This window comes from Hyperoodon ampullatus, assembly GCF_949752795.1.
Source record: "Hyperoodon ampullatus genome assembly, chromosome: 11".
Classification (NCBI taxonomy): Eukaryota; Metazoa; Chordata; class Mammalia; order Artiodactyla; family Ziphiidae; genus Hyperoodon; species Hyperoodon ampullatus.
In genome coordinates, this window is record NC_136924.1 from 98,855,639 (window position 1) to 98,880,972 (window position 25,334).

Here is a 25,334-nt window from a genome sequence, read left to right on the forward strand (position 1 = left end):
GCCCCTGCCTTCTTCTCATCTCAGAGTAGGAGGGAAGGAACTCTGCTCGCTGGTTGCTTTTGCTCTGCTTGGAGAACTTCAGCTGCTCAGAGACCAGCAGTAAAAACGAACAAGAGAGTCAAGAGTACTGTTCGATGACATATATCATCTCACCAGAACCCCACGAGGACATGGTATTCCTACGCCTGTTTTATAGACAAGAAAACAGTAACGGAGTGAAGTCGCTTGGCCAAGGTTCCTAACTTGTACATGGCAGACCTAGGATCTGACCCAAGAATTTCAGGCTCTAGAACCTGTTGTTTTAGCCGATATATTATGCTGCCTCCAAAGTCTTAAAAAAGAGGTGTGGTTTACGGTTACACCTTTGTGACTGTTGTCAGTGGTGGCATGGTGAGGACGGTCACGACAAAGAGAACATCTCTGAAAATGGGTGAGATGGCGACGTGCCCCAGAGGAGGCACATAAAGAGGATGCCATTTTGTTCTCCTAACAAAGGTGATGGCTCATCCTTTGTGGTCTGTCACATTGTATAGAGAGGAATTGGCTTCATTGCCCCTGAGGGGCTTTTATACCCAAACATCTAGGGAGCGCCTTCTGCATGCCAGGCCCTGTGCCTGGCGTGAGAGATGAGACGAAAGAGCCACATCCTGGTCGGAGGGGCCGAGTGAAGACATGTGGACTGAAAGCTGCAGTGCCACCTGGTACACGGATGTGTCAGGCTGGGTCCTGAATTTCTTGACAAAAGAAACAAATTCACTGTGGAGTAAGGAGGTGGGTGGTTTCCTGTCTTGGGTCCACCGTTGCCTGATGAAGGAAGGAAGCGGGGCCCGGAAGCGGAGGCTGTGAGTTAAGGTGTTGAGCCATCTTTCTGCCCGCAGCCTGGGGGGAGGCTGATGGTCCTGCTCTCCGGAGGCCATGGGCTCCTTGAGATGGCCTCGGCTGGGGTCGAGAGGCGGCCGGAAGGAAGCCTCCTTTCCCCTCGCTGTCCCCCAGCTCAGCTTTTCTCGTTCCTGGTCATTTGTTGAGCAGCTGAGCTGGGCTTACCTCCCTGTGAGGCACTTACTCTCTTCCCCAGTGAAGGACCAGCCTGGCCAGCCTGGGGGCGGGGATGGGGCCGGGAGGGCACAGTTCACACCCCAGCAGAAGGATCTGCAGACTGGGGCTTCTTGTCACTGGGACACGCCTTTCTTGGTTTTTTATTGTCACTGTTTATCTTTCATCTCCCCCAAGTTTGCAGCATCTGTCATCTCTGTGGTTATCTTAGAACAACGGGGTGGGGGGTTGCTTTCTATTTATTCTTTCTTGAGTGTGACGCTAACCACAAGGGCCTACAGGCAGGGGGATGGGGAGGGAGCCAGTGCCTCTTCAAACCCTGTGGTCCTCCGTGCAGCTGGGGCTGGTGGTGAAACTGACAAGACCAAGGTGGTAGATGAGCCCCAGTGACCGTGAGGGCTGGGGGGATATGGCCTGTGCTTTTGTGGATGAGCAAAGGGAGCGAGTTGCTTTCTGGGTACAAAGGAGAATTTGGAGTCCGGAGGGAATACAGACAACAGGCATTTCTAGGGCCACAGCTGTGTGGGCTTCTCCGTGCTGGCAGCTGGGTGGACATTCAAGAGAAGAATCCTGTGTCCTTCTTGTCCTCAAGGAACTTAGTGACAAGGAGAGGAGATAAATAACAAGGATTTACTGTAGAGCCCGTGGAACTATATTCAATATCTTGTAATGGAAAAGAATCGAAGAAAAAAGAACATAGATACATACATATATATGTGTATATGTATAACTGAATCCCTTTGCTATATACCTGAAACTAACACAATATTGTAAATCAAGTATACTCCAATTAGAAAAAAAAAAGAGGAGCAAAATGTACAGCTGAGCTGCGCTCTTGGGCCTGTTTTCTCATTGGAGAAATGAATGAGGTTGAACTTGCTGAGGATTCCTAACGGGGTCGGTGGAGTAGTGCCTTGCTGTGTTTGTGAGTGGATCAATCACCTGGGGGTCTCCTTATAAAAGGAACATTCTGATGCGGTAGGTCTAGTCCAAGGCTGAAGATCCTGCATTTCCAACAGACTCCCAGGTGCTACTGCTGGTCCAAGGACCACAGTGCTTTGAGTGTTGAAGCCCCATAGGGCATTCTGGAAATCTGTGGGGTGGCTTTGAACTGCCATGTGACTAAGAGATGCCCTTGGCATTGACTGGGTGCGGGTTAGGGTACGGTTTAGGGTTAGGGTATGGGTTAGGGTATGGGTTAGGGTACAGGTTAGGGTATGGGTTAGGGTACGGGTTAGGGTACGGGTTAGGGTTGGGGTATGAGTTAGGGTACGGGTTAGGGTTAGGGTATGGGTTAGGGTATAGGTTAGGGTACGGGTTAGGGTATGGGTTAGGGTACGGGTTAGGGCTAGGGTATGGGTTAGGGTATAGGTTAGGGTACAGGTTAGGGTATGGCTTGGGGTATGGGTTAGGGTACGGGTTGGGGTATGGGTTAGGGTATGGGTTAGGGTGCAGGTTAGGGTACGGGTATGGGTACGGGTTAGGGTATGGGTTAGGGTTAGGGTTAGGGTTAGGGTTAGGGATACTCCTTGTGGTTCCACGTGCAAATCAACCCCATCAGTGAAGAATTGTCACCTGCCCTGGCAAACTCAATCCAACACAAAGAGAAATCAGTTAGTACCTTTGACATAGTAGTGTGAAACATTTTCAAAGAAGTTATGCCCAAAGCCCAGTGATTTAGGAGCTGGTTGTTTTGGGACAAGAAGCCTGAATGGAATAAAGGCAGAGTCCTGAGGTGATTGGATAATTTCCCCACTCCACGCGTTCTGTCTAGTTTAGAGCATTTCCAAACATACATTTAACTGAAAAGGGTTTCAGTGCAGTGTGGAGTTACTGCAAAGGCAAGGAAACCTTTGTAACAGGAGATTCGAGACTCCATCTAACAGGCATAGACTTAGGGCAGCACATATTGAATTAGCAGGTGCCTGAGGTGCCAGCATCTCAGGGAACTTCTGTATAGACGCTGTTTTAGAAATAGTTTATAGTCTACTGTATGTATATGTATAATCTAATCTATCTATCTGTATACATATATATAGGGAGTTCAGTGATAAGAAACCTCTTGCAAAATTTATATATGACAATGATTTTCTTTGGGGTTGCCTGTGAACTCTGATGTTCTCATTAGAGATCTACCAAACAACTTTTTCCAATCCATCTTCCTCTCCCCTCTCCCTAAAGGAAAAGGATAATGTTTCCAAGGCTTTTTTAATGCTAAAGACTGAATATTGGGATTGACATATATACACGAATATGTATAAGATGGATAACTAATAAGAACCTGCTGTATAAGAAAATAAATAAAATAAAATTCAAAAAAAAAGCCTGAATATGTGTGCCTACCCCCCTCCATGGGTGGAGTTTCCAGGTTATAGACTTGTTTTCCATGATACCTTGTTCCCTGTCTCAGCACGCTAAAGTATATTACATCATACTTGTATATAAGGCTTCGCTCATTCACAAGAATACTTTACTTCTTTGTTTTCTCTATTTCCACACTTGTAATTTAATTTCACAGTGAGGTGATTTCCTTCCTGTTATTAGATGCAGACAGGTAAACGGGTTTGTTGTTTCTCATCCTAACATGTTGTATTCTGCTGTCCTCTGCTCGTTTATTTCCTTGTGCTCCTTATGTGGGTGGTTTAGCCTAACCTTACCCCTCACGAGTAGGTATAAGCATTGTCTGCCTCATTCTGGGTTCCAGAGCAGTCACGCATGAGTACTTCCTTACTGAAGAAGTTATTATTTTGTTATAAATGGCATTCCCTTTTCTCCTTCAGATTACAATTAGAGCTCAATGATGCATATGGGTCAACTGATTTATCTAGGAGTTTTATTTCCGGCGGCGAAGGGGGAGTTTCCAAATATTTGTTATAAAAAGGGGGTGTTGATTGGAGAGGGCGGGGCACCACAGACAAAATGATCTCGGAGGTCTCTGACCTTTTTTGTGCAACATAGAAAAAGCAATAGATGACAGGCAGTGTGATTTGTGAGTAAACTGAAAATCATCCTATCAGGGAAAGTTGGTGTCACCCATGATGTCTGCTTGGATGAGAGGCTGTGAGTCCTCGAGCCTGGGAAACTCTAAGAAACCAAACAACAAAACCTTGTTCCCCTCCCCGACCCCGCTCCTCACACTTTGACCCCACTCAAGATCATGTGAAACTGAATCTCTCGAGTGAGGCCCAGGCATCTGGAGTCTAAAACTGTCCCCAGATGATTCTAATGTGCTGAGAGGTTCCTGTTGTCCCAACTACCAGAACCTATGAAGGTGAGCCTATCAGAAAAAGGTTTTTGCAGATGTCATTCAGCTACAGATCTCCGGGTGAGACCATCCTGATTATCCAGGTGGGCCCTAAATTCAATGACAGGTGTCCTTATAAGAGGCACGCAGAGTAGAGACCCAGAGAGGACAAGGCCATGTGAAGACAGAGGCAGAGCCTCTAGTGATGGAACCACAAGCCAAGGGACACCGGGAGGCGCCAGAAGCCAGAAGTAAGGAAAGGACTCTCCCTAGAGCTTTCAGAGGGAGCACGGCCCTGTGGACACCTTGATTTAGGACTTCTGGCTTCTAGAACTATGAGAGAATCCATTTCTGTTGTTTTAAGATACCTAGTTGTTTCTTTTTTTCTTTTTTAACATCTTTATTGGAGTATAATTGCTTTACAGTTGTTAGTTTCTGCTTTATAACAAAGTGAATCCGTTATACATATACATATACATATGTCCCCGTATCTCCTCCCTCTTGCATCTCCCTTCCACCCTCCCTATCCCACCCCTCTAGGTGGTCACAAAGCACCGATCTGATCTCCCTGTGCTATGCGGCTCCTTCCCACTAGCTATCTATTTTACATTTGGTAGTGTATATATGATACCCAGTTTTTTTTTTTTGTTGTTGTTGTTGTTTTTTGCGGTATGTGGGCCTCTCACTGTTGTGGCCTCTCCCGTTGCGGAGCACAGGCTCCGGACGCGCAGGCTCAGCGGCCATGGCTCACGGGCCCAGCCGCTCCGCAGCATGTGGGATCTTCCCAGACCGGGGCATGAACCCGTGTCCCCTGCATCGGCAGGCGGACTCTCAACCACTGCACCACCAGGGAAGCCCAGATACCCAGTTTTTGATCATTTGTTTCGGCAGCCCCAGCAAATGAATGCTCTGCCTATAGGGTGGATAAAATTTGGTGAGATGGGGACTTCCCTGGTGGCACAGTGGTTAAGAATCCTCCTGTCAATGCAGGGGACATGGGTTCAATCTCTGGTCCGGGAAGATCCCACATGCTGTGGAGCAACTAAGCCCGTGCGCCACAACTACTGAGCCCACACGGTACAACTACTGAAGCCCGCGTGCCTAGAGCCCATGCTCTGCAACAAGAGAAGCCACCGCAATGAGAAGCCCACACGCTGCAACGAAGACCCAACGCAGCCAAAATTAAAGTAAATTAAATAAATAAATTTTTTTAAAAAAGGACCATTTAAAAAAATTTTGGTGAGATGGAAGGAGTAAAGGAGTTTTTCAGAAATGGAAGCAAAATGAATGAAATTGAGAAGGCACGGCTAGAGGTAGAATAGAGGCAGAGTGGCTACCACAGAGGGCTGTTCCTAAGACGAGTGGGAACTCCTTCTGTACAGAGCCCCTCCAGAGCACCCCAGAAGTTGGCGATGCCTTTCCTCTCCGTCTCTCCTGGCATATTTCAGGGAATTGGCTTTGCCACACCTCCTTAGAGCACAAAAGGCCCAGGAACCCGGGAAGTGAGTTTGAACTTCCTTCCACAAGCATGGGGGCTACTGGGGGATGCTGAGGAGGGAACTATGTGGCGAAGTTTGGAGGCCTGCCTGCCTGGCCTGGCGTTGCACGTCTCAACACTGGGTCCCTTCTGCTCTCTGCCCCTCCCTGCATTGGGGGTGGGGGGGACATCTTTCCATGGCGGCTTCATGAGTTTGAGTGAAGCATTTGTTTCCCAGCCCGGGAGGTCTGGATGACTTCACCAACATCAGCGCGTGGATCTGCCGACGTCTTAGAAGCTGATTCCTTCTGCAGACCCCTAACTAGAGCTCCATCACTTCTGAGGAACCCCGGAGGGACCGTCCTCAGCCCACCACATTGGAATGAGGGCAGCCAGCTTCCAAGCGTGCACAATGCCAACTGTACTTTGTTAATAACCAGGCAGTGATCTTTCGGAGGCATCTCGTGGGCACTGCGTTGAAACCCAGACCCAAACCCTACTTTCTGCCAACACAAGCAAGGGAAGCGTTCTTTATGGAGCCTGGGAAACCAGAGTCCTCCCTGACTCTTCGGCCAGCCCAGCGGGAGCTGACGGGTGAGAGTGTTTGTACTGGAACTCACTAATCACGTGACTGGATCGCATGTGTGCATTTCCCAGGCATTGTTTTGAATAGCAGACTCAGAAAGGACCAGTAGCACGGGAGCAGAGAGGTCACCCTAAGAATTATTGCCTTGGGGGTGGAGAAGCGATTACATGCTGCCTGGCAGGAGCTGTCTAGGGACTACAGTGCCCTGAACTGCAGGTGGGTAAGAGGGCCTGGACGGGCTGCAGAGAGAAACAGGAACAAGGGGGCAGCCACCCATCAGCCACGTTGGAGATGTAACGTCACCCGGCGTCCCGGATATGAAGGAAGGACACAGGAACACCTTCTTTTCATTTCATGGGGATGAACGTCTTTACAGAAAGCAGGTCGGGCTTCCCTGGTGGCGCAGTGGTTGAGAGTCCGCCTGCCGATGCAGGGGACACGGGTTCGTGCCCCGGTCCGGGAGGATCCCACATGCCGCAGAGCGGCTGGGCCCGTGAGCCATGGCCGCTGAGCCTGCGCGTCCGGAGCCTGTGCTCCGCAACAGGAGAGGCCACAACAGTGAGAGGCCCGCATACCACAAAAAGAAAGAAAAAGAAAGCAGGTCACTTCCTCCATGGACACCCCCCTTTGACACTGTGAGGTCAGTGGCTTCTGTTTTAATGTCAAGGTCGAGGCTGCAGAATGCTGGGTGCAGGTCGGAAGGCAGCTGCTGACCTCAAGGTGCAGTGTTGGGGTTCCCTGGATAGGATGCTCTGGTAGAGGTCATTCTGGGCATCCTCCCGCTTCCAGGAACCCCTGCCCATTATAGGTTGTGAAAAAGAAGGGCATCTTCAAGTGAGCGTGATGCTGAAGCCAGGGACGGAGGACCACTGCTGCCGCTAAGCCTCCCCGGGTGCTGAGCTGCCCCCTCTCGAGCCTTCCTCTCACTCTGATCCTCAGAGAGGGCACCAGTGAAGATGTTTCCAGCCAAGCAGCAGAGTGTTCTGAACGCAGACATACAGCCTGTTTCAAAACCTCCACCTCCGATGTCGTCCTATTGGCAAGAAAACCAGAGGGATTTTCCCGGCGTGGGTGGAAGACACCCACCGATCTGACACTAACTGGCCCCCTGAACTGTGGGGAGAAACTGGACCCCAGGGAGTCATGCCTCCCGGAGAATCCTTGCTGTGATGGGACCTCTAGGGCTGGCTGCCTTCCCACAGGTGGGGACAACCCGGAGAAGGGCAGCCCCAAGACCAGCCACAGGTCCATTCAGTGGACAGACACGGGGTGCGGCCTCGCGCTCAGCACTCAGGACAGGACCGAGGATGCTGCTGGGAACAGGCCAAGCTGCCCTCGGGAGCTTAGGTCCAGCAGGAGAGGCAGAGGTCAACTGATGCTGCGTTGTTACGATGGGCATACATGCTAGAGAGGGGTCGAGGTCCCTGAGAACCTACAACAGTAAACCTAGTCCGAGGGTCTTAAAGGGCATCTGCCCCTTTAAGATCTGCCCTATTTACAAATGGACCCTCCCCATGACAGATGAGGAAACTGGCTCCCAGTTCTGTCTCCATCTCGGCCGGGGGGCAGTTCACGTCTGCTGTGGTCGGGGCCAGTTTGACGGACATTGTCGGGACAGTGTCGAGGTCCAGGAAGTCGTAAAGCCCTCGGTGGATGGGGGGGTGGCAGGGGTGCCCACAGCCTGGGCTGGCAAGGGGCTCTTTCCACGGGCCCTATTTCTGAGAGGCGGGAGCTCTTCCAAGGGATGGGTGAGTCCCTGTGGAGCTGTTTGTCCCTGAGTTGACATCAGAAATAACGAGCATGCTTGGGAAGCAGCCGTGGCAGGGTCCGTGCTCAGGTGTCGGCCCTGCCTTCAGGCTGCCCTCCAGCCTTTCCCTCCTCTGCCCTCCCCTCCCCACTCTGAGCCTCTGGGCCAGCCCAGGTCACCACAGCCCCTCGCTGCTCTAGTCTCCTTGTTTCTACGAGGTTTCTGTTTTCCGTCCTCCACGCTGTCTTCAAACTGTCCTGGTTCTCTTACCCTTGGCTGTATGACCTCAGGCAGGTGACTTGACCTTTCTGAGCCTCGTGTGTAAACGAGGGCGGTCGACATCATACACGGTTGTAAGTAGGATCAGTTAGGACAATGTCCTTGCACCCAGCACAGCGCCTGGCATGTATTAGCTGCCTTAAGTGCGTAAGTTTCTGCAACCCATGATAAGTCCTTATCACCGACGAAATAAAGAATGACCCCCTTAGCATTCAGCTCATCCAAGAAGCGTCTATGGACTCCTGTTCTGTGCTAGTCATTGTGCTAGTGCTATGGTTACAGGATGAGTGAGCCAGGATCCCTGACCTCCAGGAGCTAAAAATTTAGTGGGGGGATAGATTTGAATAGAACCAACTGTAACACAGTGTGATGAGTGATGTTTTAACAGAAAACACCAAGGGCGATAGGAGCACAGAATAATCAACTGAGTCCGTTTGGCCTGGCCTCCCAGGCTCCCAGGCCCCCAGTCCTACCTCTCTCGACGTGAATGCCCAGGCATAGTCTGTCAGACATCAGCACTCAGTCTTGGGAAAGAGCTTGTTCTGTTGGGAAGAAAGCAGGCACATTTTTAATGTTGATCAATTTTGCAGCAGTGTCTTTAATATATACCAGCCACCTTGAAATACATCTGATTAACCACCAGATCTCACGCTGAGCCTGTGTTTGGCTTTGATGTACTCATCTGCAAGGAAATATTGGAAAGTTAATCATCATAGGACTTAGCTCTTATAAAACGCCTTTTATCTTCAAAGTGGTTTACAACCACTAATTATGAGACGAATTAGTGTGAACAGCAACCGTGTCACAGAGACCCCCAAACCATTATCAAGGCCTTTAACGTGTCTTATAATATAGCAAGAGAAGTGTGAATGGTGCTGCTGAATATTAGTTGCCCAGACTTGGAAGAGTTATTTTATAGCGGTAGAGACAGCTGTTCCCTGTCTCCCTTGAGGCCAGACAAGGAAATTGGACCTAATTCAAGGAAAAAGGAGGCAGAACATAGCGGTTGCATAAGCCACAGCAGGCAGAGTGGTGAGTTGCCCTCTCAAAGGTGCTTCTGTACAGCTGCCCCTTTAAATGGGCTGGTGGGGCATGTGGCCTTCCTGGTGGCCTGTGGTGGGTGACATCACACCATGAGGTCCCCTCCCACTGGGCCATCAAAGGTAGATCATATGTCTTCATGTAGTGTTTTTTTGTCGTTGTGTTGCTTTTTTGTTTATGAGTTTCTTTTGTTAGAACTGTATCTGGGGTGGAGGAGGCCAGTTTGGGTTCCATAATGGGAAGAATGATAACAGTAGTTAACACTCGTAAGGTACTACCCTTGCCTTCATTGTACAGGTGAGGAAAGTGGGGCTCAGAGAGGTTGAGTAACCTGTTTGTGGCCACACAGCCAGGGGCTCGGGGGCTCTGGACTTGGACCTGATGTTCTAACCCACCACAGTAAGAGGCCTATCAGAGAAGGGGTGGGACTGTCCGAAGCCCTTTGAAGTAAAGAACAATCTGATACACAACAGGGAAAGACTCCTTTCCAGACTGGCCTGCCTCCTGTGCTTAATAGTTTAATCTTGAGCAGTGGTTGGTGAAGAAGCAGCATCTTTGTTCATCTGTCTCCCTGTCCTGGTCCCACCAGAGGGTCTTCCCAGGGCTGTGGGGTGTCGGAGGCCACAGGCATGAATGTCAGGCAGGCCACCTGTGAGACCCTGAATCTTGGGAAAAGCACATTTTCCCAGGTACTCAGATGGATTTAAAATGGGCCCCGAGCTGTAATTCTAGGGTGGGGAATACAGTTTAAAGAGGCATCTTCACCTGTGCAGACCATGCTGGGGATTCAGAGATCACCCTCTCGGGAGACCCTGGGCAGAAACATTAGCCTCACAATTTCTTTCGTGGTGAGAGCTGACGGTCGGTAGCTTGACAGTGGCCACGGTGGGAATATTGACACCACAGAAATAGGCAGAAGCTGCAAATCAGGGTTCTTCCCCACCCTCCCAGGGGGCCTGATGGTTAAATATTGCGGTGTCTTTTTTTCTAACACCATTTCTGACACCAAATGTGTGTCCTAGGATACAATTCAATTCTAACACTAACACAGACCCCACAGGGTAAAGGCTCAGTCCCACAAGACTGTCCCCATTCAGATGCCAGCTGCACATCCCAAGTTGTTACCCTGTTGTACTCCACCCCACAGACATGTAAGCCCTGTACTCAGCCAGCCTCAAAACCGAAAAAAGAGCCTGGAGGCGGCAACAGAGACATGAGTGGTTTATTGAATAGGGGATTTTACATGTCGGAAGCAAAAGCGCCCTGGAGTGACATCCCGCCATGCACGGCAGACGGCAGGCAGGACCTGGCAGCAGTGTTGACTCCCAGGGGAAGAGGGAGGTTACCAGTTATAGAGGGGATTGCCATAGGTTGGCCCATCAGTTGGTTACCAGGAAAACCAGCAGAGGACACACCCCTCACCACCCCTTTGATCCACTATCATAGTGGAGACGTTCTGATCTAAAGATGAGACCAGTCACTAGCTGGGGCTGGGGGCAAGTACTAGGCACTTATTGATTAGACTGTATGGTTAAGAGGGAAGGTCAGTCATGTGGGTAGGCGTGGGTGCAGCAGGGACTGGTCGAGCAGGGGATGTGCAGAGAGCAAGGGAGCAGCCACCTTGGGGGGCCTCATCATACACCCCCATACGTCTGACCGACTAGCTGTAAATTCTGAGTTTCCCACAACCGCTCCTCAGGTTCAAAAACTCTCTAGCACACAGAACTCAGGAAGGTGCCTTACTTATTATTACCAATTGTTATAAAGGATACAACTGGGGAACAGCCAGAAGGAAGAAAGCCCAAGGCAAGGGAAGGTAGGGTATGGCATGGGTGTGGCACCCCCTAGATCTTCCATGGGTTCACCAACCCGGAAGCTCCCCAAGCCCCATCCTTTGGGGCTTCTTTTTTTTTTTTTTTTGCGGTACGCGGGCCTCTCACTGCTGTGGCCTCTCCCACTGCGGAGCACAGGTTCCGGACGCGCAGGCTCAGCGGCCATGGCTCACGGGCCCAGCTGCTCCGCGGCATGTGGGATCTTCCCGGACCGGGGCACGAACCCGTGTCCCCTGCATCGGCAGGCGGACTCTCAACCACTGCGCCACCAGGGAAGCCCTGAGGCTTCTTATGTAGGCAGAATTGATTAAATCATTGGCCATGGGTGATTAACTCAAGCTCCGGCCTCTCTCTCCTTCCTGGAGGTTGGCGGTGGGGCTGAAAGTTCTAACCTACTGCGGACAAAAAATGTCACCATTTCAGTAAACAACAATGTTGAGACCATCAAGCTATCGGTCACTGAAGCCACCCCCAGCCGTGCACCCTGAGGTGATGCAGGATGGAGAAAAATAAGATACCGGCCCTACATATTTACGATGCATATGAAAGGAATAATTTCAATGAGCCCAGACCCTTGCATCTTCCCATACATAGAAAAGTCCTAAAATCATTAACTTGAGATGTCTGTTTTTTGTGATTAGCAGTAATCTTTTTTTTTTTTTTTTTGTGGTACGTGGGCATCTCACTGTTGTGGCCTCTCCCGTTGCGGAGCACAGGCTCCGGACGCACAGGCTCAGCGGCTATGGCTCATGGGCCCAGCCACTCCGCGGCATGTGGGATCTTCCCAGACCAGGGCACGAACCCGTGTCCCCTGCATCGGCAGGCGGACTCTCAACCACTGCGCCACCACGGAAACCCAGCAGTAATCTTTTGATCTTCGACTACAAGTTTTATTTTTTAGCAAAAACTCCTATGTATTCTGGCTCCTTCCTTACCTCTTGGGAACGGAGCGATCTGAGAGGCTGCCTTCCAGTGCTAGGGTCCTCAAGAGTGTCCTCAAACAAAACATAATTCTCAACTTTTAGGCTGTGCATTCTTTTCAGTCGCCACTTCTAATCACACGGTTGGTTCCTCTGGCCACCAGCTCCCATTCCTGAAACCGAGCCAGAGTCACTCCTTAGCATGAACTCAGGTGTAGTTGAAAAGGGGCTCATTGTAAATAACAAAAGACCCTTCTTTCGTTCAGGAAATTCTGAGGGTTTTAGGAGTTCTGCACCAGGAACTGGCACAAAGACCAGATAGATATTTTTCCTTGTACCACCAATACGTTCCCTTCTCAGCCCTCACTCTCAGTGGCCAGTTAGGAAGCCAGCACACACTTACTGAGCACCTGTTCTATGCAAAGTACCAGGCTGGGAATTTGTTCATTTAAATGATCAAATATCCATTTCACACTTACTAAGATTTCTTGATAGGGCTTCTGCTTTTGCAGAAGAAATAAGACATATCACGTGCACTTGAAAATCTAGCCGACTGGATCAAGCCGGGTGTTCTAATGCATGAAGCATGAAAGAGTAAGTACTCAGAGGGACAGAGGCCAAAGCAGTCCAGACCAGGGAGTCAGGGAAGACTTCTTGGAGGAGGCGGACTTAGAGCTGGGCCCTGAAGGCACATACAAGGCTGAGAGTTGATGCAGACTGTGGAGCGTTCTTACAGGGAGGGAGGGCGAACTGAAAACTTCCCTTCATTGAGTCCTAGAAAACAAACGCAGCCCCTGTATGCCTCTGGTTTTCTCACTTACTCTCAGGGGTGGTAAGTTCGAGTCCCAGCTCTTCCTGATGACCCTGGACGGGTCACGTAACCTCTCGGAGACTGAGATGTTCATTACTAAAAGAGGGAAAAGACAGCCAGTCCAGACAGCGTCACAGGATCGCTATGGAAATGGGATGATACAAGTGAAAGTTCTTTTTAAACTGTGAAATATAATTAGCATCATTATGAGTTTATATGTCTTTCATTATTTTATCACCTCCCAAGGAGTCATCTCACTATCAGAATTTCAAACGAAAAAGAATAATGCTGAAAATGCCCTAGAAATTACTGTAAGAGCTCACACTTACCAACCGCTTACTGTGTGCCAGGCATCGTTTCCAAGTGTTTTACCTGTTTTTATGTTGCCCGGTCCTCACAGGAAGTAGGTACTGTCACCTGCTTTTTTATAGATGGGGCAATTGAAGGTTAGGGCCTGTGTGGATGGCATGTGGGTGGCCCAGAGCCTCTCCTTCCCCCACGTCCTATGTACCAGATGCTTTTGGTGGCCTGCCCTCATCACAGTGGGAGGACTGACCATTTCCTTGTCCTGTGGCCGCTTCCAGCTGCTGGCCTCTGTCCCTTTGCCTGGGGGCTTTCTCCAAAGCCATCACCCGTGGCCCACTGGAGCGCTGGGGGTTAACACCCTCAGGGGCAGCCTCCCCATGACTCAGGGGTTGACCTACAAGTAGCCTGACCCTTTCCCCTGGGGTTGGACCCCTGAGACCTGTGATCTACCCTCGAGTTCCTGGGAGGCCCCAAGCCCCAGCAGCTGCTCGCCCGTTGTTGGCTGGAGAAGGTGCCTCTCGCAGGCTGCTTCCCTCCCCACTCCCTGGACAGTGTTTCCAAACAAGCCACTTTCACCCAAATCCCTGTCTCAGGGTCTTCTAAGACACCACCGATCAGAAGTTGAATTGTGTCCCTGAAAGGTACATTGAAGCCTTAACCCCAGGACCTCAGAATGTGACCTGATTTGGAAGTAGGGTGATTATGAATGTAATTAGTCAAGTTGAGATGAGGTCATTGAGCAGGCCCTTAATCAATAGGACTGGTGATAAGACAGGAAGAGCATGGGGGCAGACACGGGAGGGGAGAGGCCACGTGATGAAGAAGGCAGAGCTCACAGGAGAGATGCAGCCGAAAGCCAAGGACTCCAGGGTGGCCGCCACCTCCAGACGCTGGGAAGAGGCAAAGAAGGATCCTACCTGGAGTCTCAGGGCGCACAGCCTGCTCTGAGACATCTGGAGTTTGGGCTTCTAGCCCCAGAACTGTGAGAGAGTACGTTTCTGTTGTTTAAGCCACCCAGTGTTTGGTCCTCTGTTGTAGTGGCCCTAGGAAACTAACACACCTCCTGTCTGAGGACTTGATTCTTCCTTAACTTGCTCCCTCCCAGGGGTCCGGTAAGACCTGTGAGCATCTCACGTCCTTTGCTGGTGCAGCTCCCTTTCAGATCCTTTGCTCAGCGACCCTCCTGTGTCCTCACAGCTTGACACGACTGGCCCGTCTGCCTCTCTTTGACACGGCCAACGCGGAGTTAGTGGTGGACATGTGGGGCATTGCCACATATAGAATATTCCTCCATTGGAGCCTGGGTAATTAATGGGATTTGAATGGATCCTGAAGATGCTTTGGAGCTCTTGACTTCCTAACTGTCTGCTGCAGGAGAGTCAAGGGAGATCAGGGTGACTTTCAAGTCAGTCTCCGGTGTGGTGTGCCGCAAGGTATCAGCCATTCTCCAGCTCCGTGGAGCCCAGAGTGAGGGGGAAGGGAGCTTAGGGCCTTCCGAAGGGATATGGGCTTGGTCCGTGAACGTTCTGATTACAGCAGTTACTAAGCTGTGAATTACTTTGGAAATCTGGGAAATGTTCCTGGAAATATTTGAGGGCTGGATAATTTCCATCTGTGTATAAAAGCTTTCATGGAACCATTCTGGAGGGAGAATGGCAGTCTGCCGGCTCTGATAGAGACGGGCAGATAAAAATGGGCTCTTTTTTCCCTTTGTGATGGTGATGGCCTTTGCCCTTTGCCTCTGGAACGCATCACACCCTTTTCCCTTTTATGGGTGTACTGTCTGGTGGCCAAAAAAATCTTGGAGACAGAAAGCTGTGTCCAGCCGGGGCCCAGGGCATCACAGGGCTTCACCCAAGTGTGAGGCAGCCAAGCCCATCACAGAGCTTCCATTTTATTTTGAAATGAAAATAGAAGCACTTCTGTTGTTTTGTCTTCCCTTCTACTTGGAAACCCCACAGACGCTGTGGGAAGATCGCAGGTCAAAGCCAGAGGAGAAAGGAGGCGAACTCATAAAGGGAAATTGTCTGCAGGAGGGGCTCTGCCCTGCGCCCTTACTTTCCAAGTTCATTTAGCTCCCTACACTAAGGGACTGAGCATTTTCACAGGGCAATGACTTAATTTTCAGCCATTTCCGGCTTGCCAGAGTTGAAAGTAAGAGGAAGAAACTGGATCCTGGGAATAAACACAGTAGGCAGGCCTAGATTTGCAAGTCCCGGGGAATATGAGAAGGGTCTGGCTGACCTATTCTTTTTTTAAAAAAATAGATCTAGTCAACTATTGACATACAATAAACCACATGTATTTAAAATGTATAATTTGATGTTTTGATATATATTTGTATCTACGTGTATGTATGTTTGCGTATGTCTGTCTGTCTGTATGTATATGTATATCTCCATGAAACCATCACCACAATTAAGATTTCAAACATATCTACACCCCCAAAAGTTTGCTCTTGCCCATTTGTCATTCCTCCTTTTCACCCTTCCCTACCCTCCCTTATCTCTTTCCTGTCACTATAGGTGAGTCTTCATTTTTTATAATTTTATATAAGTAGAATCAAATAGGATGCACTCTTTTTGTCCAGCTTCTTTCACTCACATGATTATTTTGAGATTCATACAGTTTGTTGCTTGGATCAACTGTCCCTTCCTTTCAAAGCTGAATAGCATCCCTTTGTGTGTTTATACCACAATCTTACCAGTTCACCTGCTGATGAATATTTGGGCTGTTTTTGGCTACTACAAATAAAGCTTCTGTGAACCTTCATGGACAAGTCTTTGTATGGACGTATGCTTTTATTCTCTTGGGTAAGTAATATTGAGGAGTGTCATGGCTGGATCAGATGGTAGAAGTTTGTTTGACTTTTCTAGGAGACCACAAAGTGTTTTCCGAAGGGATTGTACGTTTGTGTACATTCCCACCAGCGACATGAGTGTTCCATCCTGTCACCCCACATCCTTGGCAAGACTTGGTCAATCTTTTTCTTTTCAGACATTCTAACAAGTGTGTAGTGGCATTTCATTTTGGTTTTAAATTTCATTTCCCTTATGACTAATAATGATGAACATTTTCATGTGGTTATTTGATATCCACATATCTTATTTTGTGAAGCGCCTGTTCAAATGTCTGTCCATTTAAAAACAACTGAGTTGTTGATTTTCTTTTAAAAATTTTAAAATAAATATAGTGTTGTTCGGGCTATCTATTTCTTCTTGAGTGAGCTTTGATATTTAGTGTGATATTTCAAGGAATTTGTCCATCTCATCTAAATTGTCAAATTTATTGGCATAAAGTAGTTCATAATATTCCCTTATTATCCTTTTAATGTCTGTAGAATTTGTAATGATGTCATCTTAAATTCCTTATACTATAATATGTATCTTCTCTCTTTATTGATCTTCTTAAAGGCCTAGCTTTTAGTTTTGTTGATTTTCTCCATTGTTTTTCTCTATGGTTTTCTATTTCATTGATTTCTGTTCTGATTGTTATTATTTCTTCTCCTTACTTTGGGTTTAATTTACTCTTCTTTTTCTAGTTTCTAGAGGTAGAAGATGAGGCCATTGGCCTGAGACCTTTCTTCCTTTCTAATATATTTGTTTAGGGCTATAAATTTTTTCCTGAGTACTGCTTTAGCAATATACTACAAAATTTGAAATATTGTACTTCTATTTTCATTTCATTCAAATTATTCTTAAATTCCATTTTCATTTCTCCTTTGAGCCATGGGTTTCTAGAAGTATGTTACATAGTTTCCACATTTGGAGATTTTCCAGAGGTCTTTCTGTTATTGGTTCTAACATAATTGCATTGTGATCAGAGTACATACTTTGTATGACTGAATCCTTTTAAATTTATTGGAACTTGTTTTGTGGACCAGAATATGGACTGTCTTGGTAAATGTTCCATGTGCACTTGAAAGTGTGTTCAGGTTTTGTTGGGTGGATTGTTCTATAAATGTCAAGTAGGTCAAAATAGTTGATAGTTTTATTCAAGTCTTCTGTATCCTTACTGATTTCTGTCTTCTTGTTTTATTAATTATTGATAGAGGGATAATGAAATCTGAATGCGATTGTGGATTTGTCTAGTTCTCCTTGAAGTTCTATCAGTTTTTGTTTTATGCATTTGCTTTTTGCACCTGTTGTTAGGTGCATATGTGTTTAGATTGTTTTATCCTATTGATGAATCGCCCCCTTTATCATTATGAAATGACTTTATCTCCATTAATATTCTTTGTTCTATAGAATCTATTTTGCCTGATATTAATATGCAGCTTTCCCTTGACTAGTGTGAACATGCTATATATTTTTCAGTCTTTTACTTTTAACCTATTTGTGTCTTTTTTTAAATAAAAATGTATTTATTTATTTATTTATTTATTTATTTACTTTGGCTGTGTTGGGTCTTCGTTGCTGCGCATGGGCTTTCTCTAGTTGCAGCGAGTGGGGGCTGCTCTTTGTTGTGGTTCACGGGCTTCTCATTTCAGTGGCTTCTCTTGTTGCGGAGCACGGGCTCTAGGTGCACAGGCTTGTGGCTCACGGGCTCTAGGGTACAGGCTCAATAGTTGTGGTGCACGGGCTTAGTTGTTCCGCAGCATGAGGGGTCTTCCCAGACCAGGGCTCGAACCCGTGTCCCCTGCATAAGCAAGCGGATTCCTAACCACTGCGCCATCAGGGAAGTCCCCTATTTGTGTCTTTATGCTAAGGTACATTTCTTTTAGGCAGCATATAGTTGGGTTTCCTCAATTTAGGGTGTCTGTCAGGCTCCACCTGGGTTTCCCCTTCCTGTGCCATGAACTGAAAACTCTTTAGGCAATAATGGGGCATATTTCATTTGTTTCCCATCTCTCAGGAACAAGGCTTAGACTAGAGGGAGGCAAGTGTGGGCCCTTTGGGAGCAAAATTTAAAAAGCTAGTCACTCTCAGATACACAGCTTCGAGAGTGGAATCCTCTCCTTGCACCTTAAGAAGACACTCTCAAGAGTGGGAGTACAGGGTTAGGACCTGAGACTCAACGCCTCTTAATCTGATACTTTAGGGGCCTCCCTCCACTCACCCTAGTCCCAGCCCTGCTGGTCACTATCCTTCATTGCCTGATATCCAGTGTCTGGAAAACCATTTAAAAAAAATATATATATATATATATGTATATATATATAATCTGGATTTGGGGTTATTTCAACTGGGAGGGTAAATCCAGTCCCTGTTATTCCATCTTTTCTGGAAACAGAAGTCTGGACTTATTCTTTATGTGATGAAAATCCCATATAAAGAGCTTCCTGACTGAAACACAAATGCCTTCAGGCATCCCTGCAAAGCATTTATGAGAGAGCCGTCTTCCTTCATTCAACAGAGAATCAATGAGCACTTACGTTATACCATCTTTGGGCTGATACCTGGGGTTAAAATCAAATAAGAGGTGGTGCCTCTCTTCTAGTGCCCATAGCCGACCTCTTTAGAACTGTGAGATTGCCTCTTTTATGCCATGCATCACCTGTGACATGGGCCAGGGAAGCTGGGAGCCAGAAAAAGTCAGACCTAGAACGGAGAGATCAGGTTTACTAATTCCCAGGCCCAGAGTGGCTTTGGGGCTCTCTTACGCTCACCCAGCTGGTCAGTAGTAGTGGATTGCTATGCACTCTATTTTGAGGGCTATAGAGGAGGAACCCAACCCCAAAGACCTTCCTCCACTGCCGGTCACTATGACTGAAATCCACCATTAGAGGGCGAGGAAATGGGAAAATGTATAGAGAGACCACGGTGTGGTGCCTGCCTCCAAGTAAACGCTCCAGAAATGGAAGCTGATCTATCAGCATCTGTGTTCTTGCCGTTGATTTAGGTCGGGAGAAATCCTCTGGCCTCCTCCTTTCAAGCTGGAAATGTCTGTTTTTCTTTCCCCCTTCTTCTCTGCTCTCTCTGATGGGCTGGCTGATCTGTTAATGATCAGGGCACATGTCCCCTTGTTCCGAGCTTGTGCTGATGAAGAGAGAAACAGGCACTGGTGAGCGGTCCTCTGCTTCCCTCCCATCCCCTCTCATCCTCTTCCAGCCTTCCTCCATCCCTACCACGCTCACTCCTCTCTCTCATCTTCCACCTTCAGGTTCTGAAAAGACTCGAAGAAATTGACAGATCTGGATGGCCACGCCCGACAGGAGAGTGGTCTCCAGACCCCGGGGACCTGGCTGGGGGCACCAGGGGAGCGGGGCCTGCCTGGGCTCCCTGGACAACCTGCCGTGTGAGGGGACCCAGGAGCTGGCACCGGCACAGCTGGCCATGCTGAGGAAGGCACAGGAGTTCTTCCAGACCTGTGATGCCGAGGGCAAGGGCTTCATCACCAGGAAGGATATGCAGGTAAGAGGGTCCCGGGTTGCACCTGCCCACCTGGAATGCCACCTGGAATGCATGGGTCTCCCTTTCTTGGGCTGGGGCCTGCCCCATGGGAGGTGACGTCTTTAACAGAAAAGATGCCGTCAACTCTGTCCTGGAAGGAGGCATCGGCCTAAACTCTCCTGGGAGCTAGATCTCCTGGGTTCATTCTTTTTCTGGCCTTCACTTGGTGTCAGACTCGGGGGCTATTTTCTCTGAGTCAGTAACTCCCAAGAATTGTGGAAAATGGTGGCAGCAATATAAGAAACTTAAGTGAGACACGGAGAAGAACCTTCTGGAACAAAGGTGGAAAGGCACTGACTTGTTACTTTACAACACAGCTCCGAGCTGTGCCCAAGCCACTCCCATGAGGTGCCATGACTCTCAGTCAGCTCGGTCACAGTGTTACTGAACCAAACTTGGATCTGTTCGCCCATGCACAGTAAAGCCGATCTACTGACTCCAGATTGTGGTGAAAGAAAGGGCAGCGTTTATTGCAGGCGCCAAGCAAGGAGTCCGGGGCAGCTAGTGCTCAAAACACCTGAACTCCTTCAGACTTCCCTGGTGGTTCAGTGGTTAAGACTTCACCTTCCAATGCAGGGGGTGCAGGTTTGATCCCTGGTCAGGGAGCTAAGATCCCACATGCCTCAGGGCCAAGAAACCAAAACATAAAGCAGAAGCGGTATTGTAACAAATTCAATAAAGACTTCAAAAATGGTCCACAGTAAAAAAAAAACAAAAACAAACAAACAAAAATAACACCTGAACTCCTCAATGGTTTTCAGCAAATCATTTTTAAAGGCCAGGTGAGAGACGGGAGTCCCGGGGTATATGATCAGCTCGTGCACGGTTCTCTGGTTGGTGGTGGTATCAGGGCGGTGTCACAGGGCTTCACATGATCAGTCCTTAGGCTCCAGGAGGCCTGGGGGCTGTGTGCTCGTGGTCATCAAGTAGTTAATGTCTTCTGTTTGGTGGTGGTTTTAGCATCTGTAAAACAACTCAGGAAATGTGCATCAGATACTATTATCTAGGCCCTCCAGAGAGGACCTAAAGTAGAGGGTATGGGGAGGCGTCTGTCCCGCGAAGGCCCCGTAAGGTCCTGCTTGGTTACAGCAGCACTAGCAGCCACAGGCAGTGTGGAAACAGCAGAGTGTGACCTGTTCCCAAACAACTTTATTTACCTACACTGAAATGTACGTTGCATGTCATTTTCATGTGTCACCAAACATTATTCTTCTTTTGGTACTGTTTTCAATCATTTAAAAATGTAAAAGCGATTCTTAGCTCTCTGGCTGTACAAAAACAGGCACTGGGTCCCATTTACAGGGCGGGGCGTGGTTTGCCTACCCCTGGTCTGGTGCCTTCCCAGTGTCTTCCTTAAGTCTCTCATGCTGCAGTCATGATTTCACCCCGAGAATAAAGGAAGCACGGGCTGCACTGGAGCTCTGACAGCATCTGTCCACACCGCCCTCCCATCACTCGTACGTCAGGGGCATTTTGGGGAGGGACACACAGCTGCACTAATGGGAAGAAGACCCGTGATGGGCAGGTTTTCATTTTTAAGGCTGTTTTCTCAGAGTACACTGAAGTTGGGCCATGAAATGCAGACCCTCGTTTGTATCCGTCCCACCTCCCCTCGCTGTGTGAGCCTCGCGGCCTGGAGGCTTGTGATCTGGATGGAGCACCGCAGGCCTTTCTCCCACCAGCCCCACGGGGTGGAATATTCTGGCTTCTCCCACACTCTCCCCCGTCCAGTAGATGCTTCAGGATTTGAGGGGAAAGACCTGGGAACAGTGGTACCTTAGCCCACGAGAGCCTGGGCCTCTCTAGTTTTCAGCAATTGACACCTGGTAAATTTCTGCCACTGATACTCATCCCCAAAGCCTCACCCCACCAAGAAGTCCAGCCTACGTGTGTTTTGAGAAAACCTTGACAACCCCAGCCTGGGAATTCATAGTTGTCCTTCACAGGCCTGTGGCCATGGTGCTTGCAGGAGTGGTTTTAATGGCATGTTTCATTTGTGCTTCTCCTTCTAGAAAGAAAGAAAAGGGAATTTTCTTTTATTGAGGGTCAACCGTGGGTCATATGCACAGTGCAACTCAGCACTCTCACTGAATATACCCCCCATTAACCTGCACCAAAGCCCACTCTTTAATGAAGCCCGGGAGAGGCACGGAGAGTTTAAACTGTGAGGTATCAATTGTTCAAGAAATCATTTGCGTTGGGCTCGGAATGAAGTCAGAAGCATCAGATCCCAGAGACACCACAGCAGCCTTGTTCCCTCCGGCCTCAGCCCTGGTCCAGACAGCAGAAGGAGGGCGGGGCATCCCACCAGCGAGTCTGCTGGGTCTGTGGCATTCAGCTCTGCCGGGCTGCAGTTTCCTGAACTTTCTGCGTGCCTGTGTACGGCGAAGCATTTGAAAAGTTCAGCTCTTCTAGCTGAGAGAATGATATCACGAGAGAACAAAACGTGTCATCGAAGCGCCGCCTCTCTGCCGCTTTCACGGTCACGTCTGGAGGAGGATGGGCTGGAAGGAGATTTGGGAAGAAAGTCACCCTCTTGCTGTCCACCCTGGGTTCCCTGTGAGGCCCACGCGCCCCGGTTGGTTCTCCTGGCAGGACTGAGGACATCTGCCTGCTGCTGTCACCCCTGCACGTACCGCGGCGGCCGGTGGCTGGCCCCTGGGTCCTGGTCACCACCCCCTTTCTCACCCTCGGCTCCCAGCACGGCCTCTCGGGACCTAGAGAAGAGCTCACAGCATGCACGCACACCCAGATCCAGATGCCGGGAAAGGCCTGTTAAGGCGGAGAGTGGCTGGGTCGGGGTGGGGCGCCTGGGCAGGAGGGGCCGGCGGGGGAGGGGAGCTGGCCCAAAACCGCACACAGTTGCCATCCTTTGAGGGAGGGGGAGGGGCAAGGCAGCTCCCCTGGTGCTTCCATTCTTCTTGCTCCTGAGTAACGGAAGAAATCCACCTGCAGGGGGTGAGACAGGCTCCCAGCCACCCGAGAGGTGGGGAAACCCAGGCATCCGAGAGGTGATCGGACAGCAGCAGCCGTGAGCTGCTGACACCCTGACAGAGCAGGACCACAGACGGAAAGGACCAGGTCCCCAGGGCCGAGGCCAGGATGCAAGCCGCCCTGAGCTCCCGCTACGGGACGTGGGATGGATGATATTGACCTGTGAGCGCAGAGTTTAGGCAGGGGGTGGAGGGTCTTCAGCTCCACCCGTGGTCCCCCAGACCTCACTGCCTCCTCCACAATGAACCCCTCTGTGTGTCCCATGGAGATCATTCCAGGCAGAACTGGGGTGAAGATTGCTTTGCAGGGAGGGGTCCCCTAGAGAACCAGAGTCGTGAGCCGGAGGGTCCCTAGTGAGAGGCAGAGGGACACGGGAGGACCAGGCTGGAGAGGGCGTGAAGGGACCCCCCCAGCTGGGAGAGGGAGGCGGGGACAGGTCGGGCAGGAGATCTCTGAAGACACCAGCAGCCTCATAAACCCTGGTTCCCTGATTTCTTAGAGGAGTGTAATGGTTATGACCAATGCCAAGTACCCACCCTGCAGCACTGCGTGGAATTCCTGGATTAGCCAAACTGTAAAGAAGCATCTAGGACTTGGCCAGCCAGCCGAACCTGGCTCTCTCGCTGTTCCTGTGAGTGCCGTGAAATTGGAGCACAGCCGGGCTCTCTCCTTCTCACACCACCCGCGGCAGATTCCAAGTTACAACACGGACTTGAGAAGCTGCGACAAAGGCCTGCAAAACCTCAAATACGCATGATCTGGCCTTTATAGGGGACGCTGGTTGACTCCTGATCTAGGTTAACAAAGAGACTCTTAAAGAATTTTGTGGTACGTTTTGCCCTGAGTTTTAATCCTGAATCTGCCACTTACTAGCAATGGGAATTTGTGTAAGTCGCTTAAGCCCTCTAAGCTGTAGCCCCTCATCTGTGAATTATTTATAACTAACTCCCAGCGTTAGAAGAGAATCAGGCGTGTGTGTACATGGAGAGCACTTAGCCCTGAGCTGGGACCTGGAAATCTCTCCATAAATGCTCACTGTGTGTGTGTGTGTGTGTGTGTGCCATTGGGGGTGGGGGGACTTATACCCCGAGTCTTAACACAATTCCTAGTGTCCTCCACTCTAAATTGTGTTTCTAAATTGTGGTAAAATACACGTAACAAAATTCCCCATCTGAACCATTTTTAAGTGATATTTCAGTGCTTTTCAATACATTCACATTGTTGTGTAACCCTCACCAGAACTCTCCTTATTTTGCAAAATAGAAACTCTCTCCCCATTAAACACTAACTCCCCACCCCCCAGGACCACCATCCTACTTTCTGTCTCTATGGATATGGCTCCTCTGGGGACCTCGTATAAGTAGAATCATACAGTATCCGTCCTTTGGTGACTGCCTTATTTCACTTAGCAAAATGTCTTCAAGATTCCACATGGTGGCACGTGTCAGAATTTCCTCTTTTTTTAGGGCTGGATAAGATTCCATTTTATCTATTTACCACATTTTGTTTATCCATTTGGCCGTTGATGGGCACTTGGGTTGCCCCAAGTGCCCATCACGTTGCTATGGAGAGGAACGTACAAATGCTCTTTGAGTCCCTGCTTTCAGTTCTTTGGGGTATATACCCCAAAGTGGGATTGCTGGATCATATGGCAATTCTATTTTTAATATGTTGAGGGATCCCACACTGTTTCCGCAGTGGCTGCACTGTCATCCTGGGAGGTCAAGTGCAAGTCATCTGTCTGCCTCAGAGATCAAGAAGGGGCTTTTCTGCTGGAGAGGGTCCCTTCCATTCGTCTCTAGCTGGTGCTGCTCTTGGTTGTGTCCAGTCTATGTGAACGAGGGCAGTTTGGCTTCTTAGAGGACATTTGGCAATGTCTAGGGACATTCTTGATTGGAATGACTGGAGAGGAAGAGGCTACGGGCATCTACTAAGTAATGACCGGAGATGCTGCTAAATGTCCCATAAAGCATGGGAGAGCTCCTCCCCCACCTCCCTCTCCAACAAAGAATTCTTCATCCCGAGATGTCAATAGCACAGAGGTTGAGACTCCCGTCTGCACCCAGCCGTCAGCCTGAACCAAGCACATCAAGGCACCAGGCGGAATCAAGGTAGATCCCACCTCTGGACCTCACAGTCCCAGCCTGAAGATGTCTGGTGCGTCTGGGCTCTACCGCAGGGAAGAGAGTGGTTGGTGCTGGGAGAAGGGTCTGAACAGGAGGCTTTGGGAGCCTGGAAAGAGGGAGAGATTAATCTGGCTGTAAAGGTGGATCTCCTGGTTTTCTCTTTAATGAGCATTTCCCTTAGATGCATTTGAAGCTGTGCAACCCTTGGTTTTAAGCTGCACGAGGCATGTTGCGGGCTGGTGACCAGGAAGGTAGAGGGTCCGGCTGGGGTGTAGCAGGAGACAGCGTTTTCCCCTGGCTCTGGGAGCCTGCGCCCTCAGCATGGCTCCTGCAGGACTGTTTCCTGTTCCACGCCCCAGTTTATAAGATCTCGCTGAGCACCCCTGGGTGGGGGACGGGGGCTGGTCAGGATCTAGAGTGGATGGGGTCTAGACCAGTGCTCCGTGGACAGGAGTTCAGGACCGCCTGCTAGCACTCGTAGTCACTCGTTTACTGATTCACTTGTTCAACAAGTATCTAAATACCG

At 49.3% G+C, this 25,334-nt stretch overlaps 1 protein-coding gene across 1 annotated transcript in view; it reads left to right on the forward strand.

The window, feature by feature from the left end:
* Positions 1–19,433: 19,433 nt before the first annotated feature.
* Positions 19,434–25,334, forward strand: part of CRACR2A (calcium release activated channel regulator 2A) — a gene marked incomplete at both ends in the record, with an annotated part of 70,306 nt that continues 64,405 nt past the window's right edge. Inside the window, one exon of the mRNA XM_079714645.1 lies at positions 19,434–19,649. Within this exon, the coding sequence (XP_079570771.1) occupies positions 19,434–19,649 (216 nt within the window). The remainder of the gene's footprint in view (positions 19,650–25,334) is intronic.